Source organism: Nothobranchius furzeri, chromosome 14 (assembly GCF_043380555.1).
Source record: "Nothobranchius furzeri strain GRZ-AD chromosome 14, NfurGRZ-RIMD1, whole genome shotgun sequence".
NCBI classification, from domain to species: domain Eukaryota; kingdom Metazoa; phylum Chordata; class Actinopteri; order Cyprinodontiformes; family Nothobranchiidae; genus Nothobranchius; species Nothobranchius furzeri.
This window is the reverse complement of record NC_091754.1, coordinates 22331384-22350052: the sequence shown is the minus strand read 5'-3', so window position 1 is coordinate 22350052 and position 18669 is coordinate 22331384. Positions and strand designations below refer to the sequence as shown.

Genomic DNA, 18669 nt, shown 5'->3' with positions numbered 1-18669 from the left:
TGACATTAAAACTACGCTTCAAAGCCCCTCAAGGCAGACACTGCAGGATCACCATGTTTAACTCTATATTTTATATGGCCAACGCCTCTGAAAAATAAACAGGTTGAAACTGAAGGCTTGACTAAATAATTTAACTTTAAGATGTTGGATGAAAATCTGGATGTTTTAAGACTTTTTAGGGCTTCATTTTTAAGTTCTGAATTTTAGACATTTTAGGAGAACGCTGTTTAAAAGGAAATAAGCAATTTTCTAAGGATTCTACACAAATCAGCCATATTTTTACAACCACTAGCAGGTGATGTGGGGACAGTTGAACACTACATTATGCTGGAAGCAGTGATGCTGACACATCCCTGCACCACCTTAGAAGGTAGGAAGAGGAAGACCTCCACAGAATTAGGAGTTTCAAGGCTTATTGGGACAGCAGTGGCTCAGGGCATAGAGTGGGTTGTCCAGTAATCAGAAGGTTGCAGGTTTGATCCCGGCTCCGACCAGAGAATGCTGCTGTTGTGTCCTTGGGCAATACACTTAACCCGACTTGCCTGCTGCTGGTGATAGTTGTGGTGCCAGTGTTTTGCAGGCCTCGACTCTGTCAGTGCGCCCCAGGGCAGCTGTGGCTACATCGTAGCTCATCCCCACCAGTGTGTGTGTGAATGAGTGAGTGAATGTCTGTGTTGTGAAGCGCCCTGGGGGGTTGTAGAACCCTTAGAAGGCGCTATACAAATACAGGCTGCTTACCAAGTTATTGTTTATATTCAGATGAGAAAATGGAAACGGTTTGTGTCAGAGGTGAGAAACGCTGTCACCTGTCAGAGGTATTTTTCTTAGACACACAGAGGGAGAACTGCAATTATCCTCCTCATCCTCTCTGCAGCAGCACAACACAACTCGGAGCATCAGTAAGCAGTTGACCGAATGCCGTTTAAAAAGCCTGACAGTGGCTCTGCTGCAGGAAGAGCCTGGCTGCCCGGACCAAGGTCAACTGCCTCGTCCATCAGAAAAGCAGCGCATGAGTCATTTTGTTTAGCTATTGCTCATTTTACACATATTCAACTGATATATGAACCATCCCTTCATCCTATCTCTCCTTAAGTCGCTTTCTCTTGCTCTGCCTGATGTTCCAAAGCCTGATGGGAAACATAATCTCTTCAGCAGGCCCTGGGCCTCCCCCAGGATTTCCCTCCACTCGCACAGCCCCAAAAGAGACATCTAACTAGATACCTGAGCCCGGGTGGCTCAGGCTTTCCTACCGGGACAGAATTGTCATTATCGCTGCTGCAAGTGCTACATCAATACACCCGCCAAGCTCTGTTATAAATAAACATGCAGCACTTACTGAACATAAGGCTAGTACTGAACAAACTACTTTTCACAGCTGCAATAATAATCTTGTTAGTGTCAACTAGTTTCATTCAGCTGATGAAAAAATGCCGATACCTACCACTGTTCGTGAAGTACTTCATTCTCTTAGCAACCACAGCTGTTTTGTCCCTGGAGTCGAGGAATGAAAACATATTTGTATCCTCCCAATCATCCAGAGCTGCAAGCAGAGCAGGCAAGTCGGACATGACAAGAATCCAAACAGTGAATCAAAGCTGAACAGGGTAAGACGGGAAGGACAGGTCACCTGGGGTGCGAGTGAAGTCGAGGTATTTTCGGTCAGTGCCTAAAATAAGTGGGTTCATCCTAGGGACCACGTTGGCCTGTTCCATCAGATAGTCCACCACGTCTGAGCTGTCGGTCAGCTGGCCCTTATGTTGGGACAAGAGTTACTTATGTTAGGTATAAGCATGGACCAGCAAGTAAAAGAGCTAATGCACACGAGAAAATGTTCTATAGGATAAATAAAGAGGGGATTTTACCATGAAGGCAGCTCTCTGAAAGGCGGGGGTGGTGTCCATTATGCGCTGCAGGATTATGGTTTCCAAATCCTCTGGGTCCATCTCATCTGGGTTCAGAGGAACTCCGTTAAATAAGCCCAGAGGAAGAGCGCCCAGGCCACTCTTTCTGTAGAAAAGGGCTCCGTCCTGAGTGCAAAAGAAATAAAAATGGCTGCCCAAATGTCCAGGTTTACGCGTAACAGATGGTTATTAAAGGTGTGGTTCACTCGTTTAATCAATATATTTGCAGTCGTACTCGGGGGAAACAAAACTCTGATGCACCTGTTTCAGGAAGTAGCAGAATGCCACATCAGAGGAGAGCTTAACACGGCAGGATTCAGAGTCATATGGGCCATTCCCATCTGTACCGGGTCGGCCCGGGCCGGGTAGCCCCAGCCTGGCCCGGTTGGTTCCACACATCCTTGCCTTAAGCCCATGTGGGCTGATTCTACCCACCAATCAGAGGCTTGCTCTAATGGAAGGTGTGAATTTGCTGTCAGCAGTGGGTGTGTTGGCCCTGGTCGGCCTGAAGCAGACCCCCTCGAGAAGAGGGCTGAGAATGAGCCTTGGTTGGCCCGGAAAAATACCAGGCCACCCAGATATGTAAACAACCTACGCTACCCGGGCCGGGCCAACCCGGTACAGATGGGAATGGCCCATTATTTCCTGATATTTGAAAATCTGGCCTCTGACTGGCTAACAGCAACATGACTCTATCAATGACTCCAACGCTAATGTTTCATCTCCACAAATAACACAAGCCTGGAGGAGCTTTTGCTATGTGGTGGAGTTGCTAATGCTAATGGTTAGCTTCTACCAGTCGCAACGTGAGCCAAGATAGGCGAGTCCATGAATGACAGTGACAGTGTGACATAGATCTGTAAGGCTTTTCAAATCCTAGAGTTTCACTGTGTTTTCTATCAGAAGCTAATGCAGGAGCTGGGCGTAGGAGACTATTTTCATGTTCAGCCTGAAAGAAACGAGTGACTGATAATAATCAGACATAATTAAAAAATGTTGTTTCCGTGTTCCACACCCGTGTAAACAGTTTGATGGCATTTTATATAAAACTTTACTAGCAGTAAATTCTCCAACCAAATAAAACAACATAAAAAAGTATGAAATAAAACGAAGTTAAATAATATATAACATTTTCTGTATTTCCTTAAGGGCAACGTCAAGAGTTCCAGCTTGCAGCCTTGTTCAGGTTCATCCAACTTACGTTTTTTCTAGAAATATTCATTTGTCCATAATACCTGCTGAAAGGACAGTTTTGCTGGTAGTTATGTCTGCAGCTGTAGAAAATGTCCTCTCACTACAGAGGAAGCTCGCCTGGCAGATGCCGTTAACTTCTGTTTAGCGTCGTCCCGGTTACTCTGCGACAGGACAGCCGGTAGCACTGTCCAGCTTTACAGCTGTTTACTTCTGGTCTTCTCGGTCAACGAAGGACCCGGTGTCTGGAAGCGACACCGGCCTAGGTTGACCAGACAGGACGAGTCTTTAAAGGATACAGCCTCTGAATTTGGACACAACTGCTTGTGTAAAGGCTAACGTGTGCAACAGTCACATGTCAGCGGACCTCGATATGCATCTGTGTTGAACCGAACGTTCCATCACAAATAATCCACAGGTACCCCTAATGATTATAAATTATATAAACCATTAGAGGTTTTATCTCACCTTTCTCCCATAATCATACTCAGAGTTGACTCCCAGGACCTTTTCAGGATTGACTTTTGGATATTTCCTCTTCAGATAAGCAGAGATCATCTCAGCAGAAAGCATCTGGCCCTCTTCTACTTGATTATACAGCTGCAAGAGAACGATGCAGCGGTTCAGACTCGACCACCGCTGTCCTCACATCTCTGCCAGTGTCGATCATTCCCATCTCTACTCTGACAAAGCCAACAGCTAACGTAAATCACATTTACTCATCGAGACAGAAAGGAAAAAGAAGCTTTGGAGCTGCAGGATAACGCCAGGCACAATAAAGCAATGAAGGCACACAGATGAGCCGGGAAGAAACACTTGCTAAAACAACAGATTTATATGTGTGATATACTTACTGAGACTATAGACATCACAGCCTGGGATAAATCATACTCGTCTGCAATGTAATTCAGCAGTCTGTAAAATCCAACTCCTGCATCTGAGAAGCCATCAATCTCCTCTTTGGTGTTGACAACAAACACAAATCCAATTCTATAGGAGCAGGGGCAAAACAAGTATTCAATTTGCAGGTAAAATGAAAATCACTAGCTTGTAAAGATTATAAATGCTGAGAGTGGACCACATAAACATCTGTGGAAGTGTGAGACATGACAGCACCAACCGCAGGGGGATTTTATGCTTGTAGAAAAGCTCTGCTAGCTTCACCAGCTCGACGCTTTCTTCCTGCAGTGGATCTAGAAACAGCACCTGATGGTAGAGATATCGACATAAAAACTGTTGTCTCACTGAAATAAAGGAAGAATATTTAGTTTTTATGAACTGCATTTTAAAATGAGCTGGAATTTTTAAAAGAAAACACCAACAGTTAGACGAACACCGAAGACAATCTGTTCTCACCAGGTTAAAGAAATTACGTCTGATCTGCCGTATGACACCAGGAAAGGTGGCTCTGAGGAGTTCCTGCACGCTCGCCGGCCAGTTCCGGTACATCGGGTCGTTCTCAATGTCGTTCATCCACTGGACTCAGGACAGATCAATCATTCAGCTGAATTCTGACTGTAACTCCTAAAAAAAACTCACTATTTCTTCAGAGATGTTTCATATCAAATGCATCGTTGGGTGTTACTGATCTTTCATAGCAACGACATATTGGTCTTTAAAACTGAGGATTCAGCATCTGTTTGCCTCCTAAACTGTTTCTTCTGCGGACAATTGAGAAACATTCTTCACGTGGAGCAGAGGAACTGCTTCTATCAGAGAAATTAAACTAACTAAACACAAACTACATTTTTTTTTCTTAGTTAAAAAAAGGTTTCAGGCAGTTTTGAGCTGGTCTCAGTGGCCTCTTGATTTAAAGAACATCTGCAGAGCTGATGTGACAGGGGATGTGATGAGCTAAGCGTTATGAGCTCACCATTATAGCTGGTTGTCTGATGTCTAAGGCAAAGCTGTCACCCACGGTGCTCATGGGTAACCTCAGCAGCTTGCCCTGATGCTCTCCCTTAATGCCCAAGTTATGAAGCCCCTCCAGGATCCTTGCCTCTGTTCTGATGATGTCCAAAACGCTGCAACAACAAAAGTGGTGATTATAAATGAACCTGCATTGGGCCATTTCTAATCTTCCTGCACCAGTACGGCTGAGCGGCGTCCGCCATATTGGCTCCTACCTGAAAGTGTTGTGTGTGTCTAGATCGATATGCAGCCCGTTGATAAAGAGCTCTCCGTCCCCGGGATGAACACCAATCGTTTCACTCAGATACTGGAAAAACAAGTTCAAAGTGTCGATCAAATGTCACAAATGAGGGCTTCCACAAAGTGATCCTTGACCTTTTAGGAGAGATAACTAAACACAACAGAGGAAACAAAATCAGAATCTAGCTTAGAAAGTTCAACAAGAAGCCGTCCGTCTAAAAATCAAACTTCCACAGAAGTTACCAAAGACACCAGCTGCACCATCATGCAGGAAGACGGCGTATGATATCACACCTTTTGGTTCTTCTCAATTTCTTTTCTCATTTCCTTCTTTACAGCCACTCTTGTCAGTGATCTGTGGGAACAGTAAAACATGTACAGTCACCATCAGCTTTAAGCACATCCCCAGCCAGCTGTAAAATGCCAGTTTTAATCTTCAGAAACCTGTGGGCCTTCAAAACACCCGTCTCTTACTCAGCACTTTCAGCTCTTATTAAAAGCTGAGTCAGAATATGCAAACATGAAAAAGGCTGATTGGATCTCTGTTTAACAGATTAATGCAGATTTAGATGCACACCTTGCACTGATATTGGGTATACCGGGGAGGACACAGAAAGTAATAATGGTCAAATAAAAAGGTTTATATACGTAATATTTCATGTGAATTGTAACAAGCAGCCACCGGGTGTGAATTCGATATGGGTTTTGGATCTGCACCAAATGTAATAGCCAGTCACCCAGACTAAAGAAATAAAATGACTTTTCTTACCTGGCTTTGCTTGGAAAGTTCTGACTGAGATCTCGCAGGACCTTTAAAGCGTCAAACTTTGGCACTGACATGATTCTGGCCGCAGCTTGAAAACTTAGATCTGTGAAGATCACAGAGCAAATGTATTTAAACTTTCACAGATGCACCTCTGATTTCCAGAGAATTCTGTTTTCTGCAAAGCTTTTTTCTGACAAACAAGAAAAACCAGATCTTTAGAAAGACGATCTTTCAATTTTATCAGAAAAAACTAAATATAATCCAACTAAACAATTTAAAAAATAGACTAGGGCTGCACAATATATCGCTAATATATCGTTATCGCGATATCAGCATGCGCAATATGCATATCGCAAAGAACAGATAAATATCGCAATGGATGGTCAGCTCAAATGTTTGCTACACATAACGCATTCTGTCAGTCTAACAGAAGCATGATGTTTTTTAACAAATCAAATAGAGCTCTTCACCCGTTTGGCCAACTGGGTGGGTTAGATGCCCGCCACCGAGGCAGACGGCCCTTAACTTTGATGGTTAGCAAACACCTGCATTAGCTTTGTTCTGCTCTTTCTGCTGATTCTGCTTTTCCCGAGTTCCACTGAGAGCCTGTTCTTGTTCGTTTTATTTTTCCCTTTCCTCAAATCTTTCACTTTTCTCATTTTTATGATTTTTTGTTATTTTTTGAGAAAAGATTTTATTTATCGCAAGTAATATTGTCATCGCAATGACCAGTAAATATTTTCACATATCACAGGTTTTCCTAATATCGTACAGCCCTAAAATGGACACAAATTTGTATTTTCTATGAAAAAATAAAAGGAACATGTTCATGAAATGTACAATTTAAGTAAAATATGTGTGAAATAATTTTACAAAACTAAACTCAGGAGAAAAATAAACATAGTCTTGCCTTTTTTGGTATTTTCTGCTATAGTTTAGTTTAATTAGAAGCAACTAGGGGTGTGTATTAGCTAGAGTCTGGCGTTACGATATTAATAACATGTGAGATGATACAATAGATAGCGATACTAAAAGCTAGATGACATTTGTAATAATTAAGACTGAATTAAATTGTACAACTCAGGCCAGGCACTTCCACACGTCCAGTGTTATCGCGAGATCTCGTTCCGTCAGACTAAAGGTGGTAAAATCTGCTGCAATCTAGTAGCAGTTGGAAATTGAATCGCACCACACAAAAGAAAAACTGTAAATGTTTGCCTGTAAACTCTCGATGTAAAAAAAGTGATGCAATGCTTTTAAATATTGATTAACGCAAACATTCCAATATTTCATAGTATCGATATTTTTTTTTACATCTCACACAAACCCGCATCATGGTCTGCTTGCTGTTTGAGGCACTTTAAAGGGGACAAAAAATGCAGTTTATCAGCAATCTAAAACTCTGCTTTGAATCTTCTAAGAAGTATAAGAAATGTTATTGTGGCTTTCGTCTGTCCCAGGAGCCCTGACACAGGCCATTCTAAACCCCCTAAATCAGCCTTGCTGTGAAATGAGCTGCTTACTGATTGGTTGGTTTAAACCAGAAAGCCTCACACACTGGAGACTGCAGATCGGAGGAGGAAAGGCTCCATGTTGTCACGTTTTTATGAGGTTTTTCAGAAAAGAAGTTTTTCTCTGGCATTTTTAAACTTTCTAATTTACATAAAAAGCAGGTCACACACGGTTTTGACTTCTTGGCATGCTACTTTTGACAACACAAAGCAGTCTTTATTCACAAACAACAAGAAAATGTTGGATTAGATTCTTTGCTCCCTTTAAAGCAAATAAAAAGACGTAATACCTTGCATTTCCCACACTTTGAGAGGAGCCATGGCATTGGTGCTCTCCAGGAGATGTTTGCGAAGCTCACCCAGCTGCTCCTGGAGCTCAGGATGAGATTTCCTTGAAAGAAGTAAAACAACAAAGCAATGTTTTAACTATAAACAAAGTTATGTGAAATATCTAGCAGGAATAAACGAGGATACAAGAGATTAAAACACTTTTACTGTGGCTAACCTGTGACTTACTTTAATGATCCGAAAAAGAAACCCTGGACTTCATCATTATCATCGTCCTCAGCGCTGATAACGGTCTTTGAGTCTACAAAGCGAGACATGTGTTTAATTGGCTCTTACACAGCAGGAACAGCACACACTGCTCGATAAATTCCCAACTGACCTTTTACTTTGGTGTCATCCACGGCTTTGTATTCTGTGCTTTTGATAGCCAACTCCACACCATACCCGGATAAAAGCATGTTCTGAGGCTTTGGCTTCTGCAGCAATTACAAGCAGAAGGATGGCTTTAATGCAATCAAACGAGCAGTTTTGTCTTTATGTTCACTTCTGCTTCAGTCACTGTGATAAAAACCATTAACACAAAGTCTTCCACATGCACACTAAGGTTTTCACACTGCTTTTCTTCAGAGTGGTGTAATTAAAATAGTGATGCACCGATAAGAATTTTTTGGGCCGATACGATATCCGATATTAAGATCACTGTCATGGCCGATAACCAATATTTGCAGATGCCGATATATACTTACATTAATGCTTCTAAAATCAGCAGATTTTGTATAGAATGAAAATTATTAAAGCTAGATTTACGTTATTATGTACACATTTACGGTTCTGAGATGATATATCGTCCATCCCTAAAAAAAAAACACTTTCTTTGACACAAATCCATTTCCAAGAATTCTTCTTTTATTATTGAACTTACAATAAAACTTACTAAAGGTAAACAATTAATTCAGTTCTGCTGTTAAAGCTGTAATAGTGAATCTACAGAACAAGCTAGGTTTTGAGCACTAATGCAGTCATGGAACAATCACCCTTCCCCTGGGGTATCTTCCCTGAGACGCTTCTACCTGAACTGGAAACCTGCGATGCCAGAGGAAACGAGATAATGCTAAACACCAGTCGTCATTTTCTAGGTCTGTACGTCTTCTGTTGTTCGTGACTTCAAATTATGTTTTTTTTGTTTTGTTTGGGAGTCTTGTAGTGTGTTCTAAAGTAGAAGTGGTAGAAACCGGCTGTCTCTGCTTCTCTGGTGTGATTAAGCAGCAAACCTCTCATACCAGTGGTGTTCTGTAGCTAAATATGCAAGTGTGTAAGAAATGGAGGACCCAGGAAAGTGTGGCAGTTTGGCAAGACCGACAACAAGATTGTCCAAAAGTTGCTTTTAGTCCGAAACGTGTTATTGGTAGAGGTTTTCAGACAAATGCGAGAGAACCACTTTACACATTTTTTTTTTATCTCCACAATATATTTATAGTTATGTTAGAATGTTGTTAAGGGGCATGAATAAAAAATTTTAAGCAAATTTGTTTTTCAAATTTGCTATTGCAGCTTTACATATAAATTCATAATCTATCTACTGAGTTGTAGAAAGTTGTTTTATGGACTACTTAAAAATGATGGTAAACCTGTCTCATGTAGTTTTGGGCAATAAAGAAAAACTAAACAAGCATGTTTTAGTGGGCAGGTGTGTGCTGGCTAGAATCTGGTGTTATAATTATCACAATACAGAGTAGACTATACGATATAACACGATATATGATGTATAAAATACTTCAAGCCAGACAATATTTGCAATTTTTAGGACTGAATTTAGTTGGAAAACTCAGGTCATACTCTTCCAAGAAACATCTAGTTTTATTGTGAAATCTCATTGTTCCGTCAGACTGAAGGTGGTAACAACTGCTGCCATCTAGCAGTCCGAGTTTGAATTGCACCACGCAAAAGAAAAACAGTAAATGTTTGTGTGGAAATTCCCAATAAAAATGGATGGACTGATTTTAAATACTGATTCAGAATCATAACACAGAATATTGCCATTTTTCAGTGTTTTGATATCTTCCTTCATCCCCAACGATAGATTAATCTGTCCTTTAACAGATGATTAATAATGAATTACCCCACAACCAGTAACTCTGATTTCTTTTATATTAAAAAAAAACTAAGAAGATAGATAATCATAAATCTCAACACTGCTAACACTGATCCAGGTTCTGTTGGAGGTTTCTTCCTGTTAAAGAAGAGTTTTCCTCTCTACTGTCGCTACATGCTTGCTAAGTATGGGGGTTGCTGTAAAGTCCCTGAAACAAGTCAGTGACTCGATGCAATCTGCTGGGTTACATAAGAAACGTTTAACTAATTAGAATAATGAACTGAACTCAAGGCACTGATAAGATGGTTCAATTGGAACCCTTACCCCTTCTTTCCACCGGAGCCGTCAGCAGCACGTTACTGCAGCAGCACGTCTTGCTCGCGTAAGCTGCTGCTTGGCCCTTCCCACGAGAAGCGAAGCAGCAGGGGAGCAGCTGTCACCGACAGAGCACGAAGTCACATGAGTGACCGTCAGTAAACACAACAACAAGCAGGAGAAAACTACAACATGGCTCCAAAAGGTTTGTGTTTTATGTTCTGTCCATTTTATAATCACCAATACGGACCTGAAAAACAAAGGAGACCGCTAGCTAGGTGATAACTTCTCACGGGGCCGCACAGTTAGTAACCTTTTTTAAAAGTAAAGCAACCGGAAGGCAGTACGTTTCTTTATTCTGAAAATCTTGGGAGCTTCTCTCCGTTTCCGCGTCCGATTTTCTGTCTTTCCTTCCCCAAAAATGTCGAACTTGACCCGTTTCAGAGGTGTTGCGCGTAGAAAATAGAACCGGCGCGTAAGGGCCGCGACATGCTGCTCCTGAGACGCGGCTGACTCGCGCTGCTGACGGCTCTGGTGGAAAAGGTTCTGTTGACCACAGCGGTTCCTATCAGCAGCTATGAAGTGTTGCTGACGGCTCCGGTGGAAAGAAGGGGTTACTTTGTAAATTGAAGTAACATCGGTAAACATGAATTTTGGGTAAAGATTGTGAGAAAAACACAATACTCACTGCTACAAAATGCCGCAGTACATATAGAAGAGCACCTTCTTCTGCCTTCTCTGAAAGCACCTTATGAAAAGAGTTAAACTTCTTGGTTCCAACTTCAGCGTAGAGAATCACAACCGGCACATCTGTTCTATTGGCTCCTGGGTACGTGTGATCATTCTTGTACAAGTAAGGTTTAGGCCTGCAAACATTTTAGGAATTTGCAGGAAAAAGATTCAGAGCCAATGAAAACATCAAAGGATACAATTTTTTTATTTTATTTCTTGGATTGAGATTATTGAGCAAAGAGGGGGAAAGCAGGTCGGTTCTTTGTTACCTGCCTGCAGCACCTTTGAGAAGCTTCTTGATGTCCTTGGTGCTGCAGCTATGTTGACCATGGACAGAGATAAAGGCAGGACAAGCCTCGGGCGGAGGCTCGTCACTGGCTATCTGTTAACAGCAGAATGAAGAACACGGCTCATTAGAACAACTGTAACTTTAGCCTTTTTATAGACGAAATCTGGTGTTTTATTCAGTCTTTATTACTATAAAAACAAAACTTATCTCAAAAATGTAAAAAAAACAACTATTCTCAACTAATATCTTACAATATATGTATTCAGATTGCTGAAGTGACCGTTTTTCTCTGTCAGTTTGAGACTTTCGTGTTATTATTTTCGTAAAGAGTTGCAGTTATCTTTTTTCCATATTTATGAGCCATGTAGCTTCAAACCAGCCTGTTATCTACATGGTCATCAGAATATAGGCATCTGAATAATTTACATTTTTGAAAACATGTCAGAGTGGCTTTAATATACATTTGTCTTGTGAATACCCCCCAGCATTACCTGAAAGCATGCGTTAGACTAACGTGTAAAGAGACATTTGCATAAATGAATCAAAAAGGCAAAAATGTATACAAGCTGCCTTACAAATATACACAAAAAGTTTTATCCACCTAGACCAGGGTGCTGAACTGCTTTAGAGGGACTGCACACCATCAGAAAACGTAACTCTGCCTCAAGTCATGATTTGAAAAATGCCATGAAAGTGGGCGTTACCAGGAGGCACGGAGTAGCATGGTCAAATGTGGGGAATTTCCTTCCTGGGAGGGAGGGGGAGTGGGAGGAGACTGTACCGATGACGTGAAATTGTCCCAATCACAAATTTTAAATTCAGCAGCCACAGTTCAACCCACAGGGGGCAGCACTAAAACGTTTTAAGACCTAGATTCTAGATTTGATCAAGTTTACACAAACAAGTCAAAAAATGCACAGAAACTGAAACATTGCATTTGTAAAGACCCAATTATACAATTTATTTTTATTTTATTTTATTTTATTTATTTTTTTTAAAGTCTATTATAACTTTCTAACTCTGCCACCTTATTTGTTATTGGTTGTGTTGTAGGAGGACCTGCTCGAAAACGAGATGTTACATCTCAAGCAGTTTATCCTCCTGAAAAACATAAGTGAAATAAATAAATAAATAAATAAATAAATAAATAAGTAAAAAATAAAAGTTATTTACACATTAAAGTCAGTTACAAGCCTTTTATGCATGCTAACAGCTCAGGGTTAAATTTTAACATTGTAATAACAATCCTTTGCGTACTACAGGTTTATTTACCTGCTGGGATGCATGAACAGCTGGTGAGTAGACCCGCATGGACAAAGCAAATTTGAGGAGATTAACCTGAAGATCGGTGAGGAACTGTCCCGCCTTCTTAATGATCAGGTTGTAATAAGAGCGCACTGATTCTAGAAGAGCAACATCCGTCATTAAGCTACCTAAAATGTGATAAATGCAAAACAAAAGAATGTGTATACCCTCTGAGCAAAACACTAAGAATACTGACCTCCATGCTTGTAAACAGTGAGTTCTTTCACCGTGTCGACAAACTGCCAGAATTTCTCATTCCCATCTTCTCCAATAAACTCACTGCAAATGACAACAAAGAATCATTCGATCCAATTCAATTGAATTGATGTGCATATCTCCGACTTGCAGTAGAGCACTATTCAAAAAAGTAAATGGGTGAAATTCTATTTAAACAATCGGACTCAATTTGATTCGTTTCAATTGTCTTAGTTGTGATTAGATCAGTCAGATTAAAACTTAGTTACATTCCAGTTTTGTGAATGAGCTCTACTGAACGTTTGACCCTAAAATGACTAAATGGTATGATTAAGAAGCTTAAGAAGCATCTGAGACTTGAACTTTTAACTTTAATTATTACATATTTGAAACTGTTCAAATCAGAATTTTCTGTATTTAAATAGTTCTGTGTGTTATAGCTCAGCTTATTTCTGGTGTATACAACTCACCCATGCCTTAAATAATTATTATTAATTATTCATATAGATAGAGTCTGTTGAAGGAGCAATTTAGTTTGGTTCCGTTTTTAATCATTGCAAATTATTTTGTGTATCTGCAAAATAAAGGTTCAAATAAACTTCAAGCCTTGAACCGTCACCTTATCATGGTGGAGGAGTTTGAGTGCCCTAATGATCCTAGGAGCTATGTTGTCTGGGGCACTTTGTGCCCCTGGTAGGGTCTCCCATGACAAATTGGTCTTAGGTGAAGGGTGAGACAAAGAACGGTTCAGAAGATCTTTCATGGAAGTAAAAACAAAGAGTCTTAGTACCCAGCCTGGAGGATTACCAGGATCCCACCCTGGAGCCAGGCCTGGGGTTGGGGCCCGTGAGCGAGCGCCTGGTGGCCGGGCCCAGCCCGAACCGGATACATGGGCTCATCCAACTGTGGACCCACCACCCGCAGGAGGAACATGAAGGGTCCAGTGCAGTGTGGATCGGGTGGCAGACCAAGGCGGGAGCCTTGGCGGTCCGATTCCTAGACAAGGAAACTGGTTTTTGGGACATGGAACGTCACCTCGCTGGCGGGGAAGGAGCAGGAGCTTGTGGCAGAGGTTGAGCGGTATCGGCTAGATATAGTCGGACTCACCTCGGCACATAGCATTGGCTATGGAACCCAGGTCCTTGAGAGGGGTTGGACACTCCTTTGCTGGAGTTGCTCCGGGTGAGAGGCAGAGGGCTGGGGTTGGCTTTTTGTTAGCCCCAAGACTCTCTGCCTGTGTGTTGGGGTTTACCCCGGGGGACGAGAGGGTAGCTTCCCTGCGCCTTCGGGTCGGAGAACGGGTCCTGACTGTTGTTTGTGCTTATGGGCAAAATGTCAGTTCAGAGTACCCACCCTTTTTGGAGTCCCTGGGACGAGTGCTAGATAGTGCTCCATCAGGGGACTCCATTGTCCTGCTGGGGGACTTCAATGCTCACGTGGGGAATGACAGCATAACCTGGAGGGGTGTGACTGGGAGGAACGGTCCGCCTGATCTGAATTCAAGTGGTGTTTCGTTATTGGACTTCTGTGCAAGCCGCAGTTTGGCCATAACGAACACCATGTTCGAACATAAGGATGCACATCGGTACACTTGGTACCAGGGCAGCCTAGGTCGCAGGTCGATGATAGACTTTGTAGTCGTATCATCTGACCTGAGGTTCTGGCAAATCCGGCGCTTCAGGAGAGGGAGGCAGCAACTCGCTCACACTGTTTACAGTGGGGATGGGGAGCTGCTGACGTCAACTGAGGCTATAGTCGGGCGGTGGAAGGATTACTTTGAGGAGCTCCTCAATCCCACCTACGCGCATTCCGAGGAGGAACACAGAGCCAGCAGACCTGGGGATGGACTGTCCAATCTCTGGGGCTGAAGTTGCTGAGGTAGTCAAACAACTACACAGTGGCGGAGCCCCGGGGTGGATGACTTGAATCTGCACTGAAGGGCCTTGAATGTCTGTTAGTGCTTGTTTTGTCTTCTTAAACTTTTGCTTTGCACTATCTTCCATTGGGAAAAGAGAAGGAAACTCATCTGTGAGTAATCCTGTTGTCTAGTAGCTCCGGTTTGGGCCAACTGAAAACAATAAGTGCAATGACTGAAAGAACGAGATCGCGGATACAAGCGGCTGAAATGAGTTTCCTTCATGGGGTGGCCGGGCTCAGCCTTAGAGATAGGGTGAGGAGCTTGGACATTCGGGAGGGATTCGGAGTAGAACCGCTGCTCCTCCGGATCGAAAGGAGTCAGTTGAAGTGGTTTGGGCATCTGGTCAGGATGCCTCCTGGACGCCTCCCTGGGGAGGTGTTTCGGGCATGCCCTGCCGGCAGGAGGCCCCCGGGTCGACCCAGGACACGCTGGGGAGGTTACATCTCCAATCTGGTCCGGGAACGCCTTGGGGTCCTGCCGGAGGAGCTGGTGGAGAAGGCCGGGGAGAGGACGGTCTGGAGCTCCCTAGCTGGGATGCTGCCCCCGCAACCCGGACCCGGATAAGCGGAGGAAGACGAGACGATAAACTTCAAGCCCACTGGGAGCTAAACCTGTTTTTAAAATCTGATGTATTTCGGTTTGGATTTATTCAAATGTGACAATATTTTAATAATTAGGCTTCTGGGGGGGAAATCTCATAAATAAGACAACAATGTAACCTCTAAACGCTAACTTTAGCTCTTGTTCTGTCTAAATGTCTGATATGAGGGTTTTTTAGAGGAAGTGTACTGTACCTTGTCTCCAAGAGGAAAGGGGTCATGCTCCATTTGGCTTTGAGGCTGGCAGTGACACCTTTGGGTGGTGTTGAAGCACCTGGGTGTACGCTGAGCAGCACCAGTGACAGCACCACAACCCTCTTCATTTCCCCAAATGAACACACCGTCCTGTTTTAGGTGCCACTCAGCTAGTGCCACGTAGTAACTTAGTTATTTCTTTAATAATGAAAAAGTGTAAATGCAAGCGTTCAAAACTGTTAAATTCTACTTGTGGTGGGCGCTAACAGCACGAGAGACTAGTAGAAGTCTAATAAAATAACAGTTGCTTCAGGGAAAGCGTAAAGACTAAAGTTAATTATTGTCTTAATAAAAGCGTAAATTCGTGATTTCATCAAGACAGACTACAAACACAGCTTACTACAAACAGGTTACTCTGCAAATCAATCGCATGTAGCTTCTGAAAATTGTGTTATAGATAAATTAGCTCTCACTCTGTTGTGGTGATGCTGACCGCTTCCATACAAAGCAAAAGGGGGCTTCACGGAGGTGTTTTGGGCAGCTAACTTTAGCTAGCTAGTAGCTACAGACACTGGCAGACCGTTATTCGTGTCATGAATAAGGACGAAACAAAACAAAATCAACAGTGCACTTCATATAATCTTTTGCTGATGTCCTATCAATTGTTTCAAACAGTCACAATGAATGATATTTAATTCATTGACAAAATAAAAGCTAGCGCAAACCGCGGATTTTTTTCAGGCAACAAAGTAGACAGCTAAACAGACAGTGGCTGATAAGTAAACATTTTTCGCCTTAACATATACGCATGCTTTAGCTACGCTTCTGCGATTAAAACGATTAGGTGTGCGTCGGAAACGTGTGCTGCCTGACGCTTCCTGTTGAATAAAAGTCGTAGATCTGTAGAGTGGTAACGAACTAGTAGTAATTTCATATCATATCATATCATATCAAATAGCATAAAATTAACCCTTACCCAACGCTTAAATTTTCTAACGTTAAAGTCATTAGAGCACAAAAAATGCTCTAATGTGAGGTAAGGGTTAAATACACACTTTAATTACAATATTAATAAGAACAGGTACAAATAAGTGTTTCAATTTTGAGTTGGGGATCATTTTTGTTTTTAACCAGAGTGAATTATATTAAGAACTGAACCAAAGTAATCTGGTCAAAACTAAATGCTTCAAATACTTGAGACTTGAGATATTTCTCTAATGTCAGGATGTGGTGGTTTTGCATTTGGTTTTGCAGTAAATGTTATACTGTGGTTTATTTTTATATATTTGTTTTGCTTTATTTTTTATTTTTTACTCATCACACCTGTCATTTTGCTAATTACACACCTATTCCATGTGCTAATCACACCACAGTTTAATCTCCTCCTTGTATATTTATTAGTTTCCTTATGGCAAGTCCTCTTGCCATCCCAGCTGTTTAGAATAGAATAGAATAGAATATAAAATCATTTATTAGCTCCTTTTTATTGTCCACCTGTAATCCAAGGTTTGGTTACAATTTTTAATTTGTTTTATTTAGTTTTTCTAGTAATTTTTAAGTTTTCATTTCTTTATACAGCATATTTCTTTCTCCACAGCCTGCATTAAAATGCGACAAGGAAAGTTTCTAAAACTGCACCTTTTAATGAAAGGCAGCAGAGAATTGTGTAAAGTTATACTTACAAATGCACAATGAATTCTCAAGTTTCAGTGTTGGGTTCGATTTGTAAGGGAGGGAAACTCTTTGATGTTAAAAAGCACTCTGGCAATTAACGTCTATAGACACACTTTTCGGTGCAGGGTCATGTTATCTCTCATTGATTTGTGACCAATAAAATGTTTATTAAATAACCAGTTGGAATGACTTCTTAAACAAGCTTGGGTACTTTTCAACTGAAAAAAATATGAGTTTAAAACGTACAGAATGCAAGAAGCATGGTGCTGCTTCCTGTTTCAATATTTAAAGTTCACACACTGGATGCGCAGGAAGTTCTGGACTGCGGAAAAACTGATTTTTTTACATGTTAATTCTTATCTCTCTTTCTGGCTTTGGACGCCATCAAAACAAGTTCCTTATGGGACTGGTGGATGGGGTGGGAGACCTCTCCCAGTCCAATCCAGACGAGCGCATAAGGCGTATTTTCCGTCTCGGATGCAGCAGCAGTAGCAAAAGCAGCAGCAGCAGCATCCTTTCAGACGCTCTGTTTCACAGCCGGAGTCAGAGCGTCTCAGGATGCTGCCGGAACGACAGAACCAGCTCAGCTGTCCAAGACACAACACACCTCTGTTCGGTTAAACAAACCAGGGTTTATCCTGCATGGGATCAGATTTAAACCACATCGGGTGTGGGAATCACTTTTCTTTTTACTGATTGCTTCCTTTTCATCGGATTATGGGAGTCGTCGGCACGGATGCAACTCCTCATCGGCTCCAGAAGTTGGACAGTCCCATCTCTTGGTCTGGACATTATTTTAAAAGGTGCACACCTAGATGTGGTGATCAACACGTGGCTCTTAGATGAAAGGCACCTTTTATCCATCTGAGGCATGAAGGGATATTGATCTCCGAGCTGCAGCCTGGCTGGTACCGATTATTTACAGTAATGGAATGAAGATCCTAGCCTGAGATAATGGATGAGAGATCCAGTAAGCTCATTTTGGTCCCTGTCTTAGCTGTTCTTTTTGTTATGATTGGGTACCAGTACATTTGTCCCGCGGGCAGCAATTCGTGCCACTTGAAGTCCGACGAGAGGTTCAGAGGGGTGAGTCTGCTCTCCTACCCCTACCAGGATGATGACTTCTACATAGATCAGGACCTGGACGAGGACAGTCCTCCAAAGCATCCGTCCAAGTTCAACTTCTCAGAAAGAGACCTGGACAGGCACGTGGAGTTCAACATCAAAGGGGACGACGTGATCGTGTTCCTGCACATCCAGAAGACAGGGGGGACCACTTTCGGGCGCCACTTGGTGAGGAATATCCGACTGGAGCAGCCGTGCGACTGCAAGCCGGGGCAGAAGAAGTGCACCTGTCACCGGCCGGGGAAGGAGGAGTCCTGGCTCTTCTCCCGGTTCTCCACCGGCTGGAGCTGCGGTCTGCACGCAGACTGGACCGAGCTCACGAACTGCGTGCCTGTCGTTATGGACAAGAAGGACGCCCAGAGGAATAAAAGGTATAATGCATCAGAGTCTCGTCTTCAAATTAAAGACAAGGAGATGCTTTC

General features: G+C 42.3%; 2 protein-coding genes across 11 annotated transcripts in view; one reads left to right on the top strand and one right to left on the bottom strand.

Annotated features, from left to right (window-relative positions):
* uggt2 (UDP-glucose glycoprotein glucosyltransferase 2) overlaps positions 1 to 15967 on the bottom strand; it is a 47717-nt gene extending 31750 nt beyond the window's left edge. For 9 of the 10 annotated variants that reach the window (XR_011516302.1, XM_070544447.1, XM_054746881.2 and 6 more), the window contains exons 1-19: positions 15449 to 15728; positions 12738 to 12820; positions 12509 to 12639; positions 11217 to 11329; positions 10904 to 11081; positions 8188 to 8284; positions 8037 to 8109; positions 7811 to 7911; positions 6013 to 6112; positions 5538 to 5598; positions 5219 to 5310; positions 4966 to 5116; positions 4449 to 4568; positions 4213 to 4298; positions 3947 to 4082; positions 3561 to 3692; positions 1863 to 2027; positions 1628 to 1751; positions 1442 to 1540 (exon numbers count right to left, since the gene is read on the bottom strand). Coding sequence is in view for 9 of the 10 variants with exons in the window: in XM_070544447.1 (XP_070400548.1) it covers positions 1442 to 1540; positions 1628 to 1751; positions 1863 to 2027; positions 3561 to 3692; positions 3947 to 4082; positions 4213 to 4298; positions 4449 to 4568; positions 4966 to 5116; positions 5219 to 5310; positions 5538 to 5598; positions 6013 to 6112; positions 7811 to 7911; positions 8037 to 8109; positions 8188 to 8284; positions 10904 to 11081; positions 11217 to 11329; positions 12509 to 12639; positions 12738 to 12820; positions 15449 to 15576 (2170 nt within the window). In the remaining variant the exon portion in view is untranslated. Of the gene's footprint in view, positions 1 to 1441; positions 1541 to 1627; positions 1752 to 1862; positions 2028 to 3560; positions 3693 to 3946; positions 4083 to 4212; positions 4299 to 4448; positions 4569 to 4965; positions 5117 to 5218; positions 5311 to 5537; positions 5599 to 6012; positions 6113 to 7810; positions 7912 to 8036; positions 8110 to 8187; positions 8285 to 10903; positions 11082 to 11216; positions 11330 to 12508; positions 12640 to 12737; positions 12821 to 15448; positions 15729 to 15921 lie in introns of those variants that run through there. The other variant, XM_070544448.1, reaches the window with a different exon arrangement.
* A 1067-nt stretch (positions 15968 to 17034) lies between these two features.
* Positions 17035 to 18669, top strand: part of hs6st3b (heparan sulfate 6-O-sulfotransferase 3b) — a 107231-nt gene continuing 105596 nt past the window's right edge. The window contains exon 1 of the mRNA XM_015966410.3: positions 17035 to 18618. Within this exon, the coding sequence (XP_015821896.1) occupies positions 18077 to 18618 (542 nt within the window). The 5' untranslated portion in view covers positions 17035 to 18076. The remainder of the gene's footprint in view (positions 18619 to 18669) is intronic.